This window comes from Callospermophilus lateralis, chromosome 3 (assembly GCF_048772815.1).
Source record: "Callospermophilus lateralis isolate mCalLat2 chromosome 3, mCalLat2.hap1, whole genome shotgun sequence".
Classification (NCBI taxonomy): Eukaryota; Metazoa; Chordata; class Mammalia; order Rodentia; family Sciuridae; genus Callospermophilus; species Callospermophilus lateralis.
In genome coordinates, this window is record NC_135307.1 from 97,481,534 (window position 1) to 97,507,873 (window position 26,340).

The 26,340-nt window shown below is 42.2% G+C and overlaps 2 protein-coding genes across 2 annotated transcripts in view; both read right to left on the reverse strand.

Annotated features, from left to right (window-relative positions):
• Gnb5 (G protein subunit beta 5) overlaps window positions 1-3,696 on the reverse strand; it is a 40,777-nt gene extending 37,081 nt beyond the window's left edge. The window contains exon 1 of the mRNA XM_076850795.1: window positions 3,556-3,696. Within this exon, the coding sequence (XP_076706910.1) occupies window positions 3,556-3,667 (112 nt within the window). The 5' untranslated portion in view covers window positions 3,668-3,696. The remainder of the gene's footprint in view (window positions 1-3,555) is intronic.
• Window positions 3,697-14,841: 11,145 nt separating this feature from the next.
• Myo5c (myosin VC) overlaps window positions 14,842-26,340 on the reverse strand; it is a 94,251-nt gene continuing 82,752 nt past the window's right edge. The window contains exons 37-41 of the mRNA XM_076848581.2: window positions 24,689-24,839; window positions 23,779-24,061; window positions 17,388-17,562; window positions 16,810-16,890; window positions 14,842-14,994 (exon numbers count right to left, since the gene is read on the reverse strand). Of these exons, the coding sequence (XP_076704696.2) occupies window positions 14,842-14,994; window positions 16,810-16,890; window positions 17,388-17,562; window positions 23,779-24,061; window positions 24,689-24,839 (843 nt within the window). The remainder of the gene's footprint in view (window positions 14,995-16,809; window positions 16,891-17,387; window positions 17,563-23,778; window positions 24,062-24,688; window positions 24,840-26,340) is intronic.

The following is a 26,340-nucleotide window of genomic DNA, read 5'->3' on the forward strand; positions in this document are numbered from 1 at the left end:
CTTAATGGAGAGAGAGCTTAGTGAAGGCAGCCTAACTCCCAAATTGAATCCTGGCCATCCTCTTACTAGTAGCATGATCCCGAGCAAGTGTTTTGGTTTTGCCAAGCCTGTGTATTCACCCTCCTAGACGGGGGATACTAAGTTTCCCTTCATACAGGGAAAAATGAGAGCACAGCTGTTTGATCTTAGCAGGGGCACCAGCATCATGTTTTCAAACTGCTGATTACCCCACCTTTCTTCCCCTTTCCCACCCTGAGTGCTGAGAGATGAATGTGCTTATTGTAGAAGGAAGCAGAAGGTTTCTGGGGTAGAGTGTGTGAGAACAGCTAAAGGTCAGGCTGTGGGACCAAGGCAAGCTTTGGAATCACCTCTTACTCTCCTACCTGGGGCTTTAACTTCCAGTAGGAACTGGGGTGCGGTGAATAATGGGGCTTTCCACAGTATCTGATAAACTTCTGCAGAGAATCCTGTACCCTAGGCATTGACATCTCATGCTTCATGGCTCTCCCTCAAGCTGTCTTATTCTCCCACAAAACACAGCAGGTAGAGTTATCCCATTCAAATTAGATCAGGCCTCTCTCCAAACTCCGCAATGGCTTCTCAACTCACTCAAGGCAATAAAGCACTAGTCCCCACCCAACCCCACAAACCTCCGGCCAGAAACCCCACTCTTCCTACTCTGCCCTTTGTGCACTCCCTCTAGATGCTCTGGTCTCCTGGTTCTTCCTCCCCCTCCTGGGCTTTGCAATAGTGTTCTTTTTGCTTGAAATGCTCTCCCCTACCAGCCATATACTCCTGCTTCCCTTACTTCAGGAGGGATTTTTGAAGATTCAAAGGCCCTTCTCCAGAAGGCCTGCCGACGCCATCTTCTCTGAAGCCTTCTTTTGCTCCCTCATACCTCATTCCCCACTTCCCCACTTTCCTCCTTTTCTCTCTAGCCCATATCATCTAGCCTATCACTGGTTTTACCTATTGGTCACCCGACTCCCACTTGAGAATGGAGGTTCCACGAAGGAATTCATTCACTGCAGTATCCCCAAGGGCTGACAACAGAGCCTGACTTCATGGGCTGTCAAAATGTGTTGAGTTGGTAGAGCGCTTGCCTTGCATGCACAAGGCCCTGGGTTCAATCCCCAGCACCACACACACACACACACACACACACACACATACACACAGTGTTGAGTGATGGGAGACTTGGGCATGTGTAAATGTCAACAGAAGAGGTCAGGGGAGATGGAATAATCGACAGGCTGTGTTAACTGAAGACCAGAGATGATGAGAACCTAAGCCTAGGGGACATAGGGAACTGGTTCAAGCCAGGAGGGGACAGATGTGAAGGAAAGTTTGTAAGTGTGAACTGAGAGGTGGTGGTGGTGTGAAGGGGTCAACATATTGGCTTCTATTTTCTGTGGAAGAGGAAGTGAGAATACAGAGATGGGGGAGAGAGGAGTCAGAGTCCTGCACAGAGGTGCAGAAAGCCTAGAACTGTCAAGGTGGGGAGCTGACCAGGGAAACTGCTGAGCAGCTCTGAGAGCCCAGGCGACTTAGTGACTAGAATGATAACGGTATCCATGTGCTTCCTGGTGCTTTTCTCCAGCAGCATCTGTGTTCAGGAGCAGGAAATGAAGGATTCATCCAGAGCTGAGGCTTTACCAGGCAGCTCTGATGAAGAGACAGGAAGGCCAGAGTTAAGGTTACTTGGCAAGATTGTTGCTGAAATGCTGGACCAAGGCATCCATGCTGGATTTATAGGGAAGAGAAGAATGGACAAGACTGGAAGAGAGAAGAGGCAGGGTCCTAAAAGATCTCTCCTGGGAGAAACTGTTAAGAGCAGGTTGCAGCAATTAAGAGTTCTGGGAGGAGGAACAGTTCTGAACACTGACAAGATCCCAGGTGCATATGGAATAGGAGGTTGTGGTGGAGTGAGGGTCTTATGTCATAAGGGCTACCCTTGTGAGGCTTAGGATCAAAAGCAAGACCCAAGACACAGTCTTAAGAAATGCCTAAGTTAGGCTGGGGTTGTGGCTCAGCCGTAGAGCGCTCGCCTCGCACGTGTGAGACCCTGGGTTCGATCCTCAGCACCACATACAAAAATAAACAAGTGAAATAAAGGTATTGTGTCCAACTACAACTAAAAAATAATAAATAATTAAAAAAAGAAAAAAAAATGCCTAAGTTCTTAAGAAACAAGGGAGCCTGGCTGGAGGTCAGGAGACGACATGTGAGAGAAGAGAAGAGATCAGTGGGTGACAAGAACCTTATAGGAAAAAGGTTTTACAAGATAATGCAAGAAAAGTGGTTTAGAAGCTGCAGGGAATAAGGGAGAACACATATTGGAATAGACCCTTCCACTGTGGATAGAGAACCCAAAATTTGGGCCCATCCCTGGATGGTACCCTGCTTTTGGCAGGCCAGCAGCAGCATCCACTTTTGGAATGAAAATCCACCCTCTGGGGTTCCCTGTTGAAAAGATACATCTCATAGTTCTGGCCAAGGAACAGGTAAATAATGGAGGGAAAGAGAAAGTGGAAACTGGTGCCCACATTTCCTTTCTTCTTGTCTTGGATACAGAAATGATGTGTAGAGCTGAGGCAATCATATTATAGTCATGGGGCAAAAGCCAGTGCTGTAAGTGTGGAGAAGAAAGGCAGAGAGGCCTGGGTCCCTGAAGGAATACTGAGAAGCTGAACCTCTTGTAATATAAGAAAAATAATTCCCAATTTACTTAACTACATTATTGCGGGTCAATATTTAATTATAGTTAGACACATTTCTAAACTATATAGGGACTTGGTGAATCTTTTACTTACAGAAGCCCGGAGGAAAGCGTTTCTCAGCAAGGGGAGCTGCTGTCTCCTACGCCAAACGGTAGGAGATAAGACCAATGTCCCAAGCCTGGCCTTTAGCCCAAGTTCTGCCAAGGAGGAGTCATTTGACCAAGAAAAAGAAAAGCTGATCTGGCCAAGTCAAGTGCTCCCTCAAAAAGATCAGAACTGGCTCTGAATCATGGTGGTGGTCAATAATGTAAGTTTATTTAACACCGCTATTGCCCTTTTATGCCAGTCTGTGCATCTGTGCGAGAGCTACTTAAACTGCCTTAAACAAACTAATGGTTGGATTTGGTTAGTTCCTGCGGCTTCCCTGCAGGGGGGACAGTAGAAAAGTGAGGTATGAAATGGGTGTCTCCATCCTTGCAAAATCAAAACTAAAAAGGACACAACAGTGATGGAGAAGCCAGATAAAGATTTAAAAATCAAAGCAGTTTTATCCCTAGGCCGCACCCACACGGGCTCTCGGCGCTGGTCACCATTGGCATCCTCTCGCCCCCGCCCGGGAGGGGCGGTCTGCATCTTCCCGGCAGGTGATGACCGAACCGGTGCCAGATCCTCTGCCAGCCAGGGACCGGGACTCTGCAAGGTGCCAGGCCATCCAAGGCCCGCTCCCCGCGCCAGCGCGCCTGGGCCCGGCCTCCACCTGCGCCGCGCGGGCCTGGCTGCCCGTCCGTTCCCCCGGCCCCTCCCGGCCGCAGCCCCCGCCCCGGCCCGCACTCACGCTCCACGTCGTGCAGCTTGGCCCGCTCCTCCTCCAGCTTGCCCTTGAGGCTCTCGGCCTCGCTTTTCAGCGACGCCAGCGTCTCGTTCTCCTGCAGCCCGTCGGTTGCCATCTTTGCGCGCGGACACGGCCGGGAGGGAAGCGCCGAGCGGGGATGCGGTGAGCGGGCGGAGAGGCCGGGCGGGCGCGGAGCCGCGGCGGGCGCAGCTCCAGCCGCCGTGACCCCCGAGCGCCGCCCCGCGGCCCCGCCCTCCGGCGATGACGCGGGCAGCCCCCCTCCCTCCGTCCGCCTCGCCCGCGCCCCTCCGCAACCCGGCGCTTGTGCCCCGCGGGGAGCCGCGGTAGCGTTGCTGCGCCCACCGCACCCGGGAGAAGCGAGCGAGGGTCGTGCCCATCTTAGTGCGGGGAAACTGAGGCTCAGAGATGGAACGTGACTTGCGGGAGACCTACGCGTGGTGAAAGGTCACGTTGGGGTTCAACTCAGGACTCCTAGCTCCCGGGGGTGGGATGGGGTGGGTGCTGGTGACGTCCCAGAAATACAGTCCTTTCCCTCCACGACTCCCAGGGACTTGATTCGCATCTGGTGGCTCCTGCTTGCGGAGAGGACAAAGAAGGAGAGGGCAAGGAGGCCTGGCCCACGCCTCTGACACCGGCTCTGACACTGGCTAGTTCTGCAGCTTCCAAAATATAACTAGTTCTGGCTGCTGAGAAGCTCAGTGGTCTCTGAGACATTGGGAGGCCACCCTTAGTTTTGCTTTTCCTTTCTTCACTGGGCAATCTGGCTCCTGTCCTGGGGGCCGCGGGAGGGGTGGTGTGGGTCAGAGGGCCTCGGTGCACAGACCCAGCCACAGGGCTTCTAAGCTCCTGTTCAGCCATTTGGCAAGAGTGACTTTTGAGAACTCTTCCTACCCCTAGAATGAAGGGTTGCTACATTTTTCTTAAGAACTCGAATTAGTGTCTTAGGGACAACACATCACCCTCTCTCTCCCAGGCACACTTCGCTGTCTTAAGGGCTTTAATGAATAACTCGCTTGATGCTCCCAAGAGTCACCCTGAATGGGCACTATTATGTCCATTTTACAGATGTGGAAACTGAGGCACAGAAAAGCTCAGTAATCACTCAGGGGTCACACTGCCAGAAAAAGGGAAAGGCAGGATTTGGACCCAGCTAGCCTGGCCCCATCAACAAGCCTTTGGACTTGGGTGTGGACCATCCAGCCCAAGCCTCTTTTCTTCCCCTTCTCTGAGGCATTCTTAGGTGAAGAATGGGAAGGAAAATCAAAGTTATAAATCCTGGAGAGGACAAATGGGGTGTGAAAACTCTTAGCAGACTTCTCCATACATAGCAGATGATCATTAACTGCCAATTCCCTTCTCCCTGCCAATCAATATAGGTTTATTCATCATTTATCCTCAGCATTTAGCATAATACTGGCATATGGTTGGTGCTCAGTTAAGGCTAGTTTATCTCGTGGGTATATAAAACAATATATAAATATAAATGTGTATATATATATATATATATATATATATATATATATAAATTATGTCATTAAAATAAGTACATAAATTATGTAAATAGAGAAATATTTTTATACTACTAAAGTACACATTTAAAATAAAAATAAAATGTGAAGGCAAAATATTACATCTGTTTTTGATCTGAAGTGTCACAAGATTAAAGGCTGGCTCAGGCTCTGTCTACATTGGACTTCCTGGGAGCAAGTGTTGACTCTGCCATGTGGCCTGGAGCCATCTACTTCTCAGACTCAGGCTCCTCTTCTGTAATGGGGTAGCACCTTCTTCAGACAATGTAGAGCATTCAGAGCAACGTGTGGCACACACGTTAATATTATTGAAGCTGTTTGATACATTTGAGCAATCCACAGGAAGTAACTTAAATGGGACAATAGATTATGGGGTGCGCTTCCCACGGGGCTATCTCAGGAGGCCCTAGCAAGGAAGCATCGTTTCCTAGTATCCTTAGACTGGTGCTTCTGGACCCACTCTGGGTTGTGTATAGCCCAGGGTGTCCCTGCCTGTGGAGACTGTGGTGGGTGGCACTTGATACTGGTGTTCTCTGTAAAATAAACCCCAAATCACCTCCAGTCTGGGGAATCTACCATCTAGAGATGAAGTCATGATGGCAAAATGCCTTCCTGAACTTTGGTGTTAGCTCCCTTTTAGGAGTGGGGAACCTGGAGATCAGAAAAGTTGCGGTCAGCTACATTTCAGCTGCGGTTGAGTTATAGAGTCACCTCTGTTCATGAAAAGGGTCCTTTGAGGGGCTGTGTCTACATGATCTAGAACATCTGGATGAAAAGCCAACTGTCAGTCACTGGATGTCTCCTCAGCCATAGGATTATTTGGGAACCCCCAAGTGCTTGTGGTGGACATGGCTGGTGCTTGACCCCTGGAAGAGCCCTGGCAGGTCCTCTGAGCTGGGAAGAAGCTCCCATGCAACAAAGGACCCGAGGTTTGGGATTCTGGGCTCCTCTGCCCACAGAGGAAATTGCTTAAAACCAGAAGACTTAGATTAATCAACAGCAGGAGGGTAGGCCCCCTCCCAAGCAGGTTTGTTTTAAGAACTGAATGCCTGCAGTTTTACAATTTGCAGAGACAAGTTTAGAAAAAAAATGTACTACAGGTAGAGTCCCATTACATGGAGCCCCAAGAGACATCAGAATTCCCATGTTGTACCAAAATCTTTTTATGTTTACTTGCCATTTGCTTTTTGGGAGTGATTTTTTTCCCCATATTTTTTATTGTTGCATTATAGTTGTACATAATGGTGGGATCCATTGTTACATATTTGTACATGCACACAACAGCAGTTTAGCCATGTAATTTGGCCAATATCATTTCCTGTATCCCCCACCGCTTTCTCTACTAATCTTTGGAAGTGAATTCTGAAATATTTATTTATTTATTTTTTAGTTGTAGTTGGACACAATACCTTTGTTTTATTTATTTATTTTTTTAATGTAGTGCTGAGGATTGAACCCAGGGCCTCGCATGTGCTAGGTAAGTGCTTTACCACTGAGCCACAACCCCAACCCGTCCCCCCTGGAAATAAATTCTCTTTTCAACTGCCTATCTCTTTTCAACTGGGTAGAAGCCAGGCACCTGCATGCCTGCAATCCCAGCAGTTTAGGAGATTGAGACAGGAGAATCACGAGTTCAAAGCCAGCCTCAGCAATAGTGAGGTGCTAAGCAACACTGTGAGACCCTGTCTGTAAATAAAATACAAAATAGGGCTAGAGATGGGCTCAACACAGTGAGACCCTGACTCTAAATAAAATACAAAATAGGGCTGGGGATGGGGCTCAGTGGTCCAGGCCCCTGAGTTCAATCCCTGGTACCAAAAAAAAAAAAAAATTCTTCTATTCTATTCTATTTCCTCTGCCCTCCCCGCACCCCCCCACCCCCTGCCCACACACACACACACATTTTTTAAAAATTTGTTGATATTGTGGGAATTTCCAGTTGGGGTTTTCTGGAAGAGTGCTTTACCACTTTTCACCAGGTGGGGGCTCTGCTCAGCCACACTATTTAGCACAGCTTTGCAAATCCTCTGAGATATGACTAATACCTAGAATTTTAGCCACTCTGTTGGACATGTTTACTGCAAGATCTGAAACCTGTGCGTAACCACCTCTGGTGAGGACATGATTTTTGTGTACTTCGAAAAAAAATTCTAGGATTTGTGTTTCAGTTCATAACCCTTCCCAAAATCTTAGCCAAGAAGGCCTTTTGGAAGCTAATTTTGCTCACTATTCTGAGGCCCCAAAATGTTCAGACAAGCTGTACACACAGCTGGGACAGGGTCCTTGGGAAGATGGTCCCAGGCTATTTATTTTCCAGTGTCTTTTAGCTTGGTGGCTTCTTTCACAGACTGGTGAAGACTAAAGAAAAAAGCATTAGGCCTGAGAAATAACAGCTCACATATTCATTGAATGTTTTTTGTGCTGGGGCTGTTGAAACACCTTACTAAATGAATTCACTGGAGCCTCACAGACCCCCCCTGATGCAGATGCTAATAATGTTCTTATTTTCCACATGGGAAAATGGGTTCAGGAGAGTAGTAAGAACTGGTGGCACCTCCACCTAGAACACAAGCAGGACTTGCACCCTACACCACAGTCAAACACCAAAGTCAACACCCTGTGCCCCTGTGCCACACTGCCTCACAAGCCCGGGCATGTGTTCTGTAAACTGATTCTACGGCAACTAATTTTTCACAGGACTGTCATTAAATATTGTTCTAAGACAGGTAACTCACAGTTAAAAAAAAAATAGCACTTACAAGTTCTACACATATTGAGCAGTAGCTGAGTTGTTGTGATTTCTTGAAAACTGTTCTCAGAGCTCTTTGTTTGAAACATTTGTCACAGGAGCCAAATACGTTAACTAAGAAGGTCTGATCACACATCTTTCACCCAAGGTGTTTCTGAAAGGAAATAAGAAAGGGCAGGTATGAGAGAAAACCAGTGCTTTTAGATTTGTAGCACCTCTGCTTCCTTCTGTGGTGGTAGCTGCTTAGACCTGTACATGTGGGATAAATCACAGCAGTTAATTTGTAACCTTTGATTTATTGCAATACACTGGGTCAACACCTGAGAAAGCACCAGAGAGTAGTGTTCTTTTTAAGTCAACATGTCTAACTGGTTGTTTTGGTGACTTGCGGAACCCTCCCAGTGGATCTTTGTAGCACAATATCAGTTCTGTGGGGTTTCAGGATGGAAAACATTGTTGTAATGAATACTAAATCTAAAATTTTAAAAAACCATTCCTCCTCTCTGGGTGAACTTTTGAAGTAAAGACAAGAATTAGGAAATGGTGGAGTCTGATCCCAACCAAAAATATGAGGCCGAGTTAGTGTGGAGTTGGTTCCTTGCAAAGCAAGCATCCCCTTTATTAACAGGAAGTCAAACACCCAGGTCCTTATTTGCACTCAAAAGTCAAGATGGGCCCAGGCCACTCAAGGGAGGGCATCCTTGGGGAAATATCACCATCTAGTGGCTGAAGATACAGGTTCTAGCTGCGCAGATCCCAGCCCTCTGGTCAGGTGAGTTCCTTGACCTCCTGAAGCTTTTGTTTGCTAGTCTACCAAATGGAAATCTCAAAATCATTCCTCATAGGATTGTTAGGTAAATTTTAAGATGCAATGCTTAAAGCACTGTCTCAAGGTCAGAAATATAGGGGGTGCACCTGTGAGTGGTAGCAGCAGGAACAGCAACAGCTTTGTGGGGGAAAAAAATGCAGAGAAAAGAGCAAAAAGAGCCTATGGCAAGACCTAATGAAGGCCCAGACCAAAGCTAGGCAGTGGGGTGGCCTTGGACCATGCTTAGGAAGGAGCAGGAGAGGGGGCTTGGCGTGAGAGAGGGAAGAAGAGAGGAGATATCTACAATATGGCCTAGGTTTCTTGGGAATTCTGAAGGACTGTGATGTAATGTTGGAAACTGGACAAGGCAGTTAAGTGGGGGAGTTTAGTAGGTGATCCAAAGAGGGTTAAGATTCAAAGAAATGACTCCTCGAACAGAGACATCTGGGGGCTCTGATCTGAGACTTTCTACGCAGCCAAACTTGAAAGGGATGTTTTTGTGGGGGAGGTGACAATGGGTACACTTCTGAGGGGAAAGTCTGCCATGTAGAGGTCACCATGGGGCTGGAGAAGGAATGGGAGCTCATGAGTTGGGGGAACTTCTGTAGCAAAGGGGCAGGGAGGGGCACAGCAATTGAGCACTCTAGGTGACAGAGGAGTAGAGGGCAGTCCCTTAGAGAGCGAAATTACAAGGCAATCAGTTACCGACTGCCACAGAGCACTTGGCCCTAGCCTCTCACAACTGCCCCAGGAGGGAGGGAGGCAGGACATCTGTGTCACAGCTAAGGAAATGTGGAGGGACTACACAATGAGGTCAGTGATGGAGCCTGAGCCTGGATGTAGTTTTACTGCGGAGCCAGTGTGATCAAGTTGTTTTGTCGTGAAAGGAGAGTTTGCCCACCCTGGGGCTCAGTAAACATGTCTCCCACTCCCCTACCCTGCAAAGGCAGCCGGTTTTAATGTCAGGCTGAGGACACCCAGTAATAGCATTAGAACAGGCTTTAAGCAGGAGAGCAACATCGTTCCAGTGGATTATTCCAGCATTTGTGCTTGCAGAAGTAGGTCAGAGTGAAATGGACAGCAGGGCAGCCAACAAGGTTAGGAGATTATTTCCATGTTATAGAGGAGAGGAAATGAACGTTGGACAGAGCAGTAGCTACAGGAATGGAAGGCAAGAGCAGCCCAAGGGACTATAGGAAGAGGGAAGAGGACAGCCGGGAGTGATGGGAGATTAGGAAAGTAGAAGCAGAAAAAATTGCCAATGTTCTTAATGTGGACAGAGACAACATTTTTCTTCTCTATGAATTTTAATTTTTTTTCAAATTATAAAAACCACTTATACTATTCATTACAAATAATTAGGAAACTATTTACCTATATGGCCTACACCAGCAACTGACCTGTTAACATTTTGTTTTCTTCTAGTATCTTTATAAGCATATATGTGTACACTCCTTATATACTATTTTGAACTTCTAGATTTTGCTTAATATGTGTTTTCTTCTTTGCATGTCTGTCTTCCTTCCTTCCTTCCTTTCTTTCCCTCCCTCCCTTTCTTTCTTTCTTTCTTCTTAGGGATCAAACCGAGAGCTTTTGGTGTACTAGGCAAGTGTTTTTAAACTACATATGTTACTGATGTTCACTGTAGAAAGTCTGAAGAAAAACTCAAAAAGGTTTAAGAATTAATTATTTATAATCCTCACCCTCCCAGAGGGGCTCCTTTTCATATTTTGATATATATGAGGTAGATGTTTAAGATCATTGGGGGTCATATTGTTTACGTATATTGTTTCTATTTCTATATCCTGATATTTTCATTTGGTATTTGTCATGAGCCATGTTTCATTTTAGTATGTTTCATTATACATATTGTCAATCATCCTTTTTTAGGATGAGGGAATTTTTCACAACTAGGGCAAATACCTCAAAGAGTATTTTGACAAGAAAAAGTAAAAAATGCTCCCATTTTCACTGAACTTACTCTGTTAATGCTTATAGATTTACCTTTTTTTGGCAATAGCTTCAGTATTATTCTATACTATGGAGTGTCACAGTTTATTAAACCATCCTCCTATTGTTGGAGATATAGGGTATATTTCAGTTTTTACTTTTAATGTAGTACTCCATTAACTCAATTGAAAATGGGCCAAGGACCCCTCCTGCATTGCTGGTAATAATGTAAAGTGGGGTAGCCATTCTATAGTAGTGCAACTGTGGAAAAAAATTTGCCATTACTCAGAAAGTTAAATATAGAATTGCTACTATATGGCCCAGCAGCCCAATTCTAGGTATATACCCAAGATAAGTGGGGAGCATTATTACTAGCTAAAAAGTAATTACTCAAATATCCACCAACTAAAGAATGGATAAATATGTAGTATATCCATATAGCAGATTGTTATTTAGCAATAAAGAAGAATGAAATCTGGTGTGACATTGATGAATGTAGAAAATATTATTTTGTGGGAACCGTCAGAAAAAAGACCACATATGATTCCATTTATATGAAAGGTCCAGGACAGGCAAAGCCATAGAGGCAGAGAATAGCTTAGTGGTTGTTGAGGGCAGGGGAGGGGAGGGGTGGAACTGGGAGTGACTTGCTTGATGGGTATGCAGTTTCTTTTTGAGGTGATGGAAATGCTCTGGAATCAGTGGTGAAGATTGTACATCCTTGTACATATGCTAAACACCACTGAATCTTTTTAAAATAGTGAGTTTTAAGTCATGTGCTTTATATCTCAATAAAAATTATTTTAAAAATGGGCAAAAGACTTGAACAGGCACTCCTCCAATAGGCAAAAATATAAAAGTGTGCTGGACATTATTGGTCATCAAAGAAATGCAAATTAAAACCGCAGTGTGATACTACTGCTTACATATTGGAATACCTAAAATTAAAAATATGGCCATATAGAGTATGGGCAAGAATGTAGGAATTTAACTATATTTCCTTGCTGGTGGGAATGCAAACTGGTACAGTTACTTTGAAAACTGGTTGGTTGGACCTACTGGTGTAAACATGCACATGGTCTGTGATTCAGCAGTTCTATTTTTGGGTATGTATTCAACAGAAATGAATACTTATTTCCTTAAGAAAATATGAATAAGAATGCCCTAATACCTTTATTCATACTAGTCCCAAGCTAGAAAAATTAAAATGTTCACCAGTGGTAGGCCAGAAAAATAGTGATCTGTTCAGACAACAAAAAATGAATAAACTGTTGATACATGCAACAACGTGGATGTATCTCGCAGGCTCCCTGCAGCTATAACATGTTCAGTGTCAAAAACCTTCTATCATATACCACAATTTCTTTATCCATTCATCTGTTGATGGGCACCTAGGTTGGTTCCATAGCTAAGCTATTGCAAATTGTGCTTCTATAAATATTGATGTGGCTGCATCACTGTAGTATGCTGATTTTAAATCCTTTGGATATAAGCTGAGGAGTGGGATATTTGACCTGGTTAGGTCAAATAGTGATTTCATTCCTAATTTCTGAGGGATTGCACCAATTTGCAGTTCCACCAATAATGTATGAATTCATGCAACTTGAAGAAAATGAGAATATACAACAACAAATAAACTATAACCCAGGTTCCCACTATACAGGAAGCCCCTGGGAACCTTGGTCTGTATGCACCTGGACACCCTGCTTAGCTTTTAAGAAAACCTGAGTACATTCACCCCTGCTTACCTTCCACAGAGTCACACTTGGAACCGACCAGCCAACAACCAACTGACCAACTGGGCAGGAAGGTGAGAAGTTTCTGCTGCAGTGTGAAGGTGTGAAAGCCACTGGCCCTAATCTCCTTATCTAGGTATTACGCTCAGCCTTCTTGTTCCTCTCCACCTGCATGACCATGCTCACTCTTGGGCACTCACTTACCCCTTGAATCTCCTGCCCATTCACATGGCTAGGATCCCAGTTAATCCCTGAGGACCACTTCATGGGCCCAATTCTTTGCCCTCTGTAGGATGCAAACTTAGGCATGTTTGATCCCATGAATCCGCATCCACTCACCCTGTGACTGCATGTGGTCAGCGTCTCTCAGTGTTGCCCCCACCCCCTTTAGCTGTTAGAACTGATCAAGACTATGCGGTGAGTGCTTTTCTCCTCCCCTTCTGTAAACTCATGGGCCTCCACAGGTCTCCTTGTCCCCAAGCAAGATCTATTCTTTCTCATGACTGACTGCTCCCCCACACTTTTGATCCCTGCCACCTCCAAAAGGACTTTTCTCCTTCAGTTCTCTCCCATCTCACCAGCATGAAGATAAATGTGGGGTGGATGGGGTATGACCTCCAGGAGCCCACAGGACAACAGGAAAAAATGGTCAATGTTATTGGTTTACAGCCCAGAATAAGCACTAACATATAGGCATGAATCCTGAGGTGGGAGACAGAAAGGGAGAGTGTGGGAAGGTCTGGACAGGGCACCGAAGCTCAGAAACCAGACGATTCCCTGCCCAGTAGCCCTTCTTTATGATACACTCTTAGAGCCCCATGGAGACCCAGCCAGAGCCAGTTAGGATGTTTACTTCTTCTCTAAATATTTCATATACTTTAAATGAGATATTTTGAATCTATAAAGATTCTAGTATCTTTCTTACAACCCCTAAAGAAGGACATAAAACTTGTGCACTGAAGACTTATAATCTACCAACTACAAGAATCTGACCCAATTCATCTTGTAATTTATTTTATTTAAGTATTATAAAGTTCCATTTCTCATTGTTTTATATACAATGTATTGAAGTGAACTAAAGTAAATCATTTATAATTTGAAAAGACATTAGTACATAGTAGGGTGGCATTGCTTCATAATCATGTGTTATTCCCACTCCTGAGATGTATGTCTCTAGTGTAGAATCACAGTTTTGCCTGAGACCTTGTCAGAGGCACAAGGGGGTCTGGGATTCCTCGGGTGTGTAAGAAAGTGGTAGATCCACAGGTCACAGGTAAGGAGTGTATAACAAAGGAAATTTTATGATCTGAAGGGAAGGAATGAGAAGGTTTGGGGCATAAGAAATAGCCAGTTTCCAGAAAATCTGGGAAACAGATTTCTCAAAAGGAAAAACTGACACAAGTCTTCAGTTACTTTTTTTTTACTCGTTGGTACCAGGGATTGAATCCAGGGGCCCTTAACCACTGAGCAATGTCCTCAGCCCTTTTTTTATTTTGAGACAGGCTCCTGCTAAGTTGCTTAGGGCCTTGCTAAGTTGCTGAAGGAGGTTTTGAATTTTCAATCCTCCTGCCTCAGCCTCCCAAACTGTTGGGGTGACAGGCCTCTGCCACTGCACCTGGCATCTTCAGTTACTTTTAGTAAAAAATTTAAAAATATATTGGGGTGCTGATTAGGTACAGAAAAATACTTAGGTTGCCTTTTTAAACTTAGTTTTAAAAGTTATTGTATAAAAATATTAAACCATGAAAAAGTATGGCAAATATGTTGGCAGATACAATTTAAAGAAATATTTCAGAGAATATGGTAAATGGCACAGCAATTAAGGCTTGATAATATATATGTTTTAAATAGATTATATATAAAATACTTATGATTAATTTGAGATTGAGTATTCTCTGAAAAATTAGAGGAGTCTGAAATAAGAAAAAATATATATATATATATTTATGCTGAGCTGTTTTTAGTAAAACTTAAAAAAAAAAAAAAGTCATTGAAATCCCTCCCCTCCCAGTAGGCATAGGGAAAGGGGACTTCTGGTGGCTCTGGTGGCCAAATAAGACTATTTCTTGGAAGACACAGCCATAGAACCAATTTGTGGTTTCATAAATGTCCCTGAGCTTCACAGGAAACTCAAAAACGTTAGAAGCCACTGGTCCCCAGATCTCATTCCCTAGTGTGGAGCCCTGTCACAAGACAGATTAAATCAAAGGCATCTAGAAGAAAATATGATCCTTCCAGGGATTCCAGTAAAAGCCAACTGAGATTCTGAAGTGAGATAGGGCCTTTCCAACCACAGCTGGCACGTGTGGATTCTTACAAAATGACAGCAGCAGCACCACCACCACTGTGAGACAGAGATGTGGCCGGTTGGGAAGAACTTTCTTTTCTTCCTGAAATCACATTCCAAAGCATTTCCAGTTCCAGGGAATAAACCATGTTCTTCATCTGTGACTTCACTCAGGCTTGGAGGGACCAGCGCATTGACCTTTTCTCCTGTTATAATCTATTGAGAAAGCCTAGCTTGAAACTGCTGGGGATCTGAATCATTTCCAGAGCATGTGGAGAGGCAGTAAAAGGAAATGTGACTTGAAAGAGGTATTTGGTATCTAACATCAGCTGTGATGAATCCTCCCGGCTATTCAGAAGTGCCTGAAATTAGAACCAGAGGAAAAGTGAGTATGGAAACCAGTGCATTCAGTTTCATTGCTACCTGGAGGTCAAGAGCAAAGAAAACCCAACAGCTGCAGCTTCAACGGAGAACTCCTGTCCACATCCTGTCATCTCACACTGTTCAGCAGCTCAGCTCTGAGAAGAAAGATCTGTCCAGCTCTCATGAATCCTTTTGTTCCAGAAGTGAATTTCCCAGAGGATGGGCAGACTGTAAATCTGTTTTCTATTCTTACATATTCTCATGGCATAATTCTAAGTGCAAACTTTGGGTCTTATGGCTGCTTTATATTCTTAAAAATCATGAGGACTTCTCACACCAGTCAGAATGGCAGTCATCAACAAATTCTGAAGAGGATGTGGAGAAAAGGAACACTTACACTGTTGGTGGGATTGTACATTAGTACAACACTATGGAAATCAGCATGGAGGTTCTTCAAAAGACTAGGCATGAACTACCACATGACCTAGCAATACCACTCCTTGGTATTTATCTTAAATAATTAAAGTCATCATTGTATGGTGATACATGTATACCCATGTTTATAGCAGCACAGTTTGAAATAGTCAAACTATGGAACCAGTCTAGGTGTCCATCAATGGATGAGCAGATAAAGAAAATGTGGTATATACACAATGGAGTTTTATTCAGCCATAAAGAAAAATGAAGTCATGACATTTGAAGGAAAATGGATGGAACTAGATAACATTATGTTAAGTGAAATAAGTGAAAATCAGAAGGTCAAAGGTCACGTTTTCTCTTACATGCAGAAGTTAGAGAGGAAAAAAGAAAAGAAAGGAGGGGGAAGATCTCATGAAAACCCACAGGGAAATCAGTAGAGGAAGGGGACCCAGGAGTGGGAAGTGGGAAGGGAAGGAGGAAGTTCTGAGGAGTGATATTGGCCAAATTATATTGTTACAATGTTGGCATGTATGGATATGTAGTAACAGATCACATCATTATGTACAATTATAATGTACCAATAAACAATGTGGAAAAAATTTATGTGGACTCCAAAGAGCTTTTATGTATGTGGCTGTAATTATCGACATTTATTGTATCAATAATTAAAATAACAATTTAAAATATTCACTAATTCACTGGGATAATAATAAATCCAGTATGTGTTAAACATAACATTTTCAATGAAAAAGAACTAATTTTCAAAAAAAAAAAACTTAGGTGAGAAGTGATATTTCCTATTTCTATAAATCTCTTTAATGTCTGATTTAATATAAGACACATGACGTAAGATATTATATCTGCTTATGTGCTCAATCTGTTGTGAGATGTTATTTTGGTTGAAGTAGATGAGAAAAATCCTGCCTCACCCAGGTTATGTCTTTGGGAAAAGGAAGGATTTTGCAGACCTAGGAAGGAGTCCCAAGGACCCCTCCCCCCACCCCAGAACCTTCAAACCAAACTTGGGGAACTGCTGTCCTAGTTCACTGGGGGAAGAAACTTTAGGGATTACATAAGAAAACCAGATATGCAGGTCCCTGTTTCTATTCAGCTGTGCCCATCTGTGCTGTATTTCAAGACCAATCAGAAACAAGATGGGCTGAAAGATCAATCACAGCAGCTGAGACCCAGTTTGAGTGTTTTCATTCCCTTCCCACCGGGACTAAAATGGATTCTGAAAGCTGGGAACATTCCTATTGCCTTTGAGCTGGGTGTCTTTCATTTGCACATATGGTAAAATGTACTTTAACCTTGGATTTCAAATTAATTATGTATCAGTGGCTTATATCGTACTTAACAGGTAAAATTAAAAGGCACATCCTAAAGGATCTCACCTGTACTTTTCGAACAAAGGATGGAGTCACTCTTTTCTCGAAGTCATCTATAGGTGTGTATGAATTAAGGATCTTTATGATCTGCAAATATCACATAACATGGTATTAGACCACGAAAGACAACCAACACTCTAGTCATGTAATAACAGTCATGGAATTTTGAGAACCACAGTTGGTTCTTTTATACTGTCATTTGGCTCAGGAATCATGTTTTCTATTTCCAAGAAAAGAGAAAACAAGGGGAGAAGGGTGTAGAAGACAAGCAAACACAAATAACATAATTAGATGACAGTAAAGGAACCCCCCTTTCCAACTTCCCTGCCTCCCACGTGTGCACCCTTCACATATGCACATGTATGAGTTTAATGGTCAAAGAGATATCACATATGTGTTTGTGTTTGGAGGCCTAGAGTTAGTATCTAATATATATTTAGTAGGCAAAAGGATGGGCCTTGGGAGATAAGTGTGCTCTGTGAACACAAAGTCCAGCTCAACCCGGCTGACTGAGCCAGGAAAAGCCATGACAATCCACAATCTGTCCTGGAAGATCCAGGGAGGGACTAGGGAAGGCTGGATACCTGCACAGCTGACAATGAAGTGCAGCGTTCGTAGATCTCCTTGGCATCGCTGTCTGTGGTCTTCTTGACCTGGAGCAACCAGGCTGCCTGAGAGAGGGGCTCCAAAGTTTCCTTGGCTAAGCTGTTCTGCAAATTCTTATCTTTAAGCCATTCTTCTAAGTAGCTGATGTTGCACCTGGAGTGAAAGGCAGAGGAGCACAGAACACTTCAGGTAAGATGTCAAATCCTCCAGTATGTCCCACACAGTTTACAGAGATCTTAGGAGCCGGGTCCAGCAGTCTCATCTCTAACAGGAGGGGATGGATGAGATGACCAGCTCTCTGGATCCATGGTTCTAAGGGTCATGGTGGTCTAAGGTAAGGGGCTGGAATAGCTATGTACTTGAAGGAAAATCTGAGCAAAGAATAATGACTACAGTAATTTTTAAAGTTGAGTTTTGAAAATCCATAAAAGGACCAAAACAGTAATATTTGAAGAGATGACTTCTGTAGGATAAAACATTGATTTCTTTTCCTGAATTGGCAGAAATGTTTCATTTGGTTGGAAATTTGCTTTCGGTCAACTGGGTTTTCATTCTTGTTTCTGTCACTAATTATTACAGGTTTACGAGTTAAGAGGCACTGATTTTAGTACCACCAATCATTGTTGAGCTTAGGAATTCATCAGCTTCTCTGGGTATGATGAAAGTGTGAAGAACCTTCATACGTTGCAAACACATTGCTAATGGGAATGTAAAATTACACAACTGCTGTGGAAAGTAATCTTGTAGTTTCTAGAAATTAAACATAGAGTTACTGTATGACCCAGTGCTAGAGTTTGGATCTTGGATGTCCCCCAAAAGCCCATGTGTTGAAGGCTTGGTCCATAGCAGGTGGTGCTACTGGAAGGTGGTGAGACCTTTAAGAGGTGGGGCCTAATGGGAGGAAATTAGGTCACTGGGGGCATGCTCCTGAAGGGGATCCTGGGATCCTGGCCCTTTTTCTTCCTTTCTTTTTGTTTCCTGGGCATCCTGCACTCTCTACCATGATATACGGCCTTGCCACAGGCCCAAAAGCAATAGATTTATCTATCTGTAGACTGAAACCTCAACCATTCTGAGCCAAAAATAAAACTTTGCTTTTTATAAGTTGATTACCACAGGTATTTTGTTATAGTGACAAAAAGCTAACATACCCAGAGATTCTAATAGTAGACATATATATATATACTCAAGAAGACTAAAAACATGTCCACATAAAAAACTACTGTACACAAATATTCATAACAGCACTATAGGCTATCAAATGGCCCTAAAATTGTGAAAATAACCCAAATGTCATCTATCAACTGATGAGTGGGTAAGCAAATTGTAGCATATCCAATACAATGAGATATTTTTCAACAAGAAAAAAAATTAGGTGTTGATATCTGCTTTATGGATGAATTTCCTCTTAAGTGAAGGAAGCCAAACACAAAGACGACATATTTTATGATTCTGTTGACTTAAAAATGTTTAAAAATACACAAAATATGTAGTGAAAGAGAATATATAAGTGGTTGCCAAGGTTGTGGGTAGTATTTTGGGGTGGGGGGAAAGAGTGGCTGCTAATGTGTATAAGATTTCTTTTTGGGGTGATGAGAATATTCTAAATCACATTGTGGTGATGCTTACTTAAACCACTGAACTATATGGACATTAACTTGGAAGACCACTATGATATAGAATATCAATAAAAATGTTAATAAAAAGTTTGAGTGTAGGACATCAATTAGGTGCTCCTGAAGGTCGATCTCAGTGGATCATTGAAGTTATCTCTAAGGTCAGTTCCAGTTCTGGCCTTCCAGATTGGCAACTCCCCATGTGGGACTTCTCTCTAATTATGAACTGTGGCGGTAATGCTGACTTATGTGCTCCATAGGGACAGAATGAGTACATCGGTCTCCTCCTGCCCCCACTTTGTTGCATTGTCGCAAAGAACTAGTTTGAGTTCTTATGACTTGCAGTTTTTATTGCAACAGATTCTTAATGGACCTCCTATCTCACCCCTTCCAATCCACCCTATTCAATCCTGCCGTAATCCTTTCTAAATCTGAACTCAGCATGCTAATCCTCCCATCTGTGAATGTGTATGCAGTTCTGGTTCTTGGGGAGAGAGAATAAGCATATTCCACCCTCTCTCTCCCACTGAATGGGGTATAAAACCTGGACAGACTGCATGGAGCAGATGTCTAAGGTCTTGAAAAGTAAAAAGTAGCAGGTGTGTTGGGGAAGATGACCAAAATTTAAAACACTTCCAAATTGACAGTGAGTTTACCAATTTTTCTCCTATTCACTGGCTTGAACTCAATGCAGCCTGAAACTCAAAAGTGGGCATTAGGGCTGGGGTAGCCCAGTGGTAGAACACTTGCCTAGCATATGTGAGGCACTGGGTTCGATTCTCAGCATGGCATATAACAACTAAAATAAAGATCCATTGACAATTAAAAAATTTTAAAAAGTGGGCATTAACAATAAGAAGCTCTAGGAGGGGACCCCTGGTTCTGGCTGAAGAGCTAAAAAGGAATTCCCAAGGTTGAGAGAGGGAGGGTGGAAATATCCTGCTTTTATTTTTAGTTCATCATCATCATCATTATTATCCATAAGACAACTATAACATAAAGTAGGGAGCATAAAGGGGCTTATGTAAGATTTTCATAGTCCACTTGACATGGTAAGATTGATTCTAACTAAAAATTCTTCAAAGAGATATGGTTAAAATGCACTAAGTAAATTAAAAGGCATACTAAAAAATGTTCAAATAACACTAAAGACAAAAAAAAAAAAAAGAAAATTGGACAAACAAACAACAACAAACAGAAGGATACTGGGAGTGGGTGGCACACACCTGTAATCCCAGTGATTTGGGAGGTTAGGGCAGGAGGACTGCAAGTTTGAGGTCAGCCTCAGCAATTTAGTGAGCTCCTTAGCAACTTAGTAAGACCCTGTCCCAAAATAAAACATAAAAAGGGATGGGGATGTAGCTCAGTGGTAAAGTACCCCTGGGTTTAATCCCCAGCACCAAAAACAAAAACAAAAAACACAAAGAACAAATAGAAAATAATCAGATGGTAGACCTAATTCTAAATATATCAGTAATTACATTAAATTAAGATGGTCTAAATATCCTATTTAAGGAGCACAGATTGTCCTGTTGGATTTTAAAAAGTCCCCCAACACCCTAATATATACTGCCTATGAGAAACTCACTTTGAATATGATATATATAGATTAAAAGAATGGGAAAAATATACTATGAAAATGCTAATCAAAGAAATATGGAGTAGCTATGTAATTTCAGATTTAAAAAAAAAAAGACTTCAGGGAAGAGGAAATTATCAGGAAGGGATAAAGAGGGACATAACATAATCATAGGAGGGTCAACTCACCAAGAAGACAAAATAATTCTTAATAGGTGTGCATTTAACAAAAGGCTTCAAATAACCACAAGCAAATACAGACAGATTACAAGGAGAAACAAACAAATCCATAAGTATAGTTGAAGACTTCAACATTTCTGTACTAATTATCAGAACTGGTAGAAAATCAGCAAATATATAGAGCTGAACCTATTCATCAACAAACTGTGTTGATTTGATATTTTATTCAAACATTAACCCAACGCCACGATATGCATTCTTTCCAAATGAACGTAGAACATTCACAAAAATGGACCATATTCTGTGTCATAAAAGCAATTCTAACAAATTTAAAAGAATTGAAATCATACAGATTATGTTTTTCTTAACTGTTAATAAATTTAGAAATAAAACTGGGGAAGTCCTGAGCAAAGTGGGATGGTTGGTCACTCTGGTGTCACAATCCATGCCCTTAGTCCCTGGGAACCACTGTTCTACTTTCTGTTTCTAAAGCATGTTCTGTGACCACCATGGAATTAAACTAAACTCAATAACAGAAAGATAATAAGAAAGTCTCCAAACACCTGGAGATTAAACAACACAGATGACACTTGGGTCAGATAGTAGGCCTTAGGGAAACTTAAAATAGATTTTGAATCGAACAAAGATGAAAATATAAACATACCAAAATCTGTGGGTTGGAGCTAAAGTAGAGCTTAGAGGGAAATTAATAGCATTAAAGGCTTATGTGGGAAAAAAAGAAAGGCCTCAAAATCAATCATCAAAACTTCTACTTTAAGACACTAGAAAAAGCAGAGCAAAATAAATCAAGGCAGCAGAATGAATGAAATAATGATGATAATGTGAGAAATCAAGAAAGTTAGAAACAAAAGTAGAGAAAAATCAATGAAACCAACAACTGGTTCTTTGGAAAGATCGATAATATTGACAAACTTATAGCAAGACTGATGAAGGAAAAAAAAGAGAAGACACATATTTCCGATATCAATTACTCAAAAAGGCACAACATTGCAAATCCTGCAAAAAATGAAAGCATAAAAAAAACTTATTAAGAGCAACTCTATGCATGTAAACTTAATAATTTAGATGAAATGCACTGATTTCTCAAAAAGCAAACAACCTGAACTCACCCAAGATGAAATCTACAATCTGCATAGTCCCATGACTATTAATTGAACTCATATTTTAAAGCCTCTGAAAAAGAAAACATCTACTGTAGCTGCTGAGGAGGTAAAGTATGCATGGCTCACCTGGCCTTCCACTCTCTGTCTCTAAAAAGTTCTCCCATTATTCCTGGGTGCACAGTTCTAAAGGGGCTTTTCATTCTCTGTCTTTAGTTTTTCCTTCATTTCAGCTTGTGCTCATTGAGCTAGTTCTTGATCTGTTAAAATCCTACCTGTCCTTTAAGACCCAAATTAATGCCTTTTATATTCTCCCCAGATTTCCTCAGGTTAGAAAGCAAGGTATTTATTTGAGCTAGTTCTTGATCTGTTAAAATCCTACCTGTCCTTTAAGACCCAAATTAATGCCTTTTATATTCTCCCCAGATTTCCTCAGGTTAGAAAGCAAGGTATTTATTTGGGCCACATTTTCTAGTTCCTGTTCTGGCAGCCAGAAAGCAGAGTCAGTTTTCAAGCTACTCTATGCACTATATATACTTTTCATTGATTCTGATTTTCTACTTATTTTCATGTTTTATTGTTTTGGTGCTCATATTTTCATCAAAAAATCTTTTGCATGCCTTGCATATGGCAGGTGCTTAAATATATGAATAAGTGAATGTTGTTAAAATGTACATGCTACCCATTGCTTTCTAACACTGGCACCACCTCTAGCTTGAGGAGTTCCAGCCCACGGAGAAGTGGGGTAAGTAAGCAGGCCTTTCTACAGTGGCTCTTACAAACTTACTCAGTAGTTGAGTGCCTCTGAGTTCAATTCCCAGTGAGTCATGCATCTCACTCATGTCTCCTTTTACTGAGGTCCCCATTTAGTTTAGGTGTATGGCTTTAAAGAAGGCTGCAACCTATCTCAGAGGGCCACAGGGCATCTGCTTAGAGCTTGCAAAAGAAACAGAACTCTTTACTTTCTCACTGAAAAGAAAAAAACCTGCAAAGGCCAGTCCTTCTGAACACTCCTTTGCATCTACAACTTGGTGTTATGGGAATTTGTCAGCCAGCTTTGTGGGGATGCCCAATTCCAAGTTTCACTAAAGAGATATGATGGATGCCTCACATTTATTTCTAGGCTCAAGAGACTCTGTCACTTTTGCTCACATTACCATCATCACCACCCCCAGCTCTCAAATTACACACAGGTGTCCACTTCCTGTATACATTCTCTGAATCATAAACATCTCCCCTGTAGCTCCACTGTTACTCCTTTGCCCACTTCCCTGCCTGGAAGTTCTTCTCCTTCAACTTTACCACTCAGTGCAAACTCTCTGGCTTTCTCAGTTTTCCAACCACAATAATCTCTTTTCTCTGAAGCATTTCCTGTACCACTTGCTTGTGATTTACATGGTTGTATTGAATTGTTATTTAGCTGCTTTGAGCTTCTCAAAGGTGGAGATCCTATAGACTTTTCCACTGTTCCCTGTGTTCTCAGCCTGGTTTCTCCACAGAGAAAGTGGCCAGTATTGGTAGAGTGTATGGTAACCCTGGAAGGCCAGAATTTAAAATATACAATTACTGGTTCTCAGCTACAGTCACTATGCCAGAGCTTCAAGATGGTGGTGTGGGGGTGGGGGTGGGGGACATGCCACCATCAACATCTCCAAGGCTCTAAGTGTCCTGCACAATCCTACAGTACCACCCCTGTGCATCTGATGCTGGGGTGTGTGTTGCATCTACACTGGGAATTGAACTCAGAGGCACTCAACCACTGAGCCACATCCCCAGCCCTATTTTATATTTTATTGAGAGACAGGATCTCACTGAGTTGCTTAGCACTCTTTCAGGCCAGCCTCCCCAGATTAGCGGCGGTTTATGGGCTTTACCTTATCTGCATCCCTTTCCTGCAGGAGCACATGTCCTTGCGCAGGAAGAGGCTATTCAGGGTGACTGCCCCAATCAAGAAGAACAGCTGCTTCACTGCCTGCCTCACGAGCTCCGGGTCCAGGCCATTCTGGCACATGGTGGTGTAGAAATAGCTCAGCTGCTGCAGGATGGAGGTCATTGTGTAGGCGTCCGTGTCATCAATGCTGGATGACCGCTTCCGGAAGCCTGTGGGCTTCAGGCCGGAGATGCCCTGCAGACTCTCATACTCCAGCATGCCAGGCACTAAGGGGAGAAATAGAAGCACTTCTCACACAGGGGCACGTCAGAGAACATGTCCCACTGCCCTTGTGTGTCTGACGAAGGAGATGGCACACTTTCTACAAGAGTCAGTGGATGTAGATGAGATAGAAAAAGCAAGAGTCAAGGATTTGGGAGCATGGGGGTGCTGGGCAGGGGTGGGGGGATACAATGGACAGCTCTCCTTCAGGGCCAGGCTCCTTACAGGCTTGATGCCACTCTTAACTCAGAGGAAGGAGAGCTGTTTAGCAATAACTCAGGGCCTAAGGCATTTTAGTTTCAGAAAACTGAGCAAAGTATACAAGAATTTGAATGGGACTTTTAAAGCTCCAGAAATAGCTACCTAATAAGTAGAGAGATCACATCAATGATAGAAGCTCCCAAGTGTTTTCTTTCAGGATGGATCATCTTTACAGAAAGAAAACTACTAGCTGTGTACTATTATTAATGGAATCATTTTGAGCAAGAAAGGAATGAAAAGGTGGGCATTTATGTTTTCTTGGTTTTTAAAATTATGTTACTCATAATCAAACATTCCTAACACCAAGCCTATGTTTTAAAAAGTTTCGGTGTTACTATGAATATTTTTTTGGTCATCAACTCTCTTCTTACCTATTATTGGTTGGATGTTATTTTCCATTACGATAATGAACTGATGATATATTCGTATGGCCACATCACTAAGAATCTGTCTGTATTCTGAAAGGTCAAAATTGTTCAAGCAATTCTTATTCTGATGTGGACTGTTATGCTTCATAAATTCCTGAAAGCAATTTTGAGCATATTAATATTAGAACACAATAGATACGTAGAGAATTGAAAGTACTATCTCTACTAATGATATTATAATCAGCATCTACTATAGCTTGCACACCTTAAAACTTCATGTCTGCTTTGTTTCAAATGAGTCCTTGAAGTTTGGGGTAATATTTATTTTCTATTAAAAAATGACACCTTTTTCCTTAATGATGTGCCAGTCATCGTGTCACTGCACTTCCTTACAAACGTGCCCTGGAGCCTGGGACTAAGAGGAAAACAACTCCCACAGAAGCTCACAGAAAAAACTGCAAAGCTCCTAAGGAAACCAACTGCTGTTTAGAGGTCTTTAGATGGAGTAGCCTTACAATTACAAGGTCTAGATCAACCTGAGATGTTTTAAAATGTATATTATGGACTGAATGTCTGGGTCTCCCTGAAATTCATATGTTGAAACCCTAATTCCCTCTAATAGGTGTGGCTATACTTGGAGAAGGAACCTCTAAGGAAGTAATTAAGGTCAAGTGAAAGCCAGGGTGGGTCCCTGATCTGATACCATTGGTGTCCTCATAAAAAGAGACAACACAGAGCCCACTCACGCACCCTCTGTCATTCCCTGTGCACCCAGAAAAGGACACAGGGTGAAGGTGGCTCTCTGAAGGCAGGTAGAGAGCCCTCATCAGGAACTGACAATCTGTCAGGATGGTGAGAAAACAAGTTTCTATTGTGTGAGCCACCTGGTCTAGGGTATTTTATTTAGTCCCTAATACGCTAATCCAGTACATTTAATATGTTCAAAGAGATTTAAAAAATTAAAAATAGGACATTATGATAAGGGGTAGTGGGAAAAAACAACAGAAATATAGAAATAAAAGTATAGTAAGTAATTGAAAAATTACTCAAACTTAGAAAAGAATACTCCCTATGTGGCTGAAGGACACAAAGAAAGAATCCTAAAATAAATGGTGTTGAATAATATCCTCTTCCATTATCATCTCATAGATGCCAGTTTGTCTTAACTAGACTGATCCATGGTACCTCCTGCCTTTCCTCTTACCCCTTGGTGATTTTTAGTCAGATTTTTTTTTTAAGTTGGAGTTTCTTATTTCTCTTTTTGTTTTCTAGTACTGGAAGGATAATTTTTATGCTTTATTTTACCTTCACTTTATTGGAACGATTGGCTATCCACATGGAATAAGATATGAGATCATTACCTCACACATTATTTGGGATTGATAAATATTACACCAATTTTGGATAATTGTGGACTCTAAATTCTAAACTGTAAAATTCTAGAAGGGAATATATTCATGATCTTGGGTAGAGAATTCTTGAGACACAAATCATGAAAGAAAAGGATTAATGGATTTAAGTACATAGAAATTAAAAAAAGAACTATGTATGACAAAGGACTCCATCAAGAAAATTAGAAAATAAACCACAGTACATCCATAATATGTAAAGTCTTCCTATAAACCAACAAGAAAAATATCAGCCCTAAGAAAAAT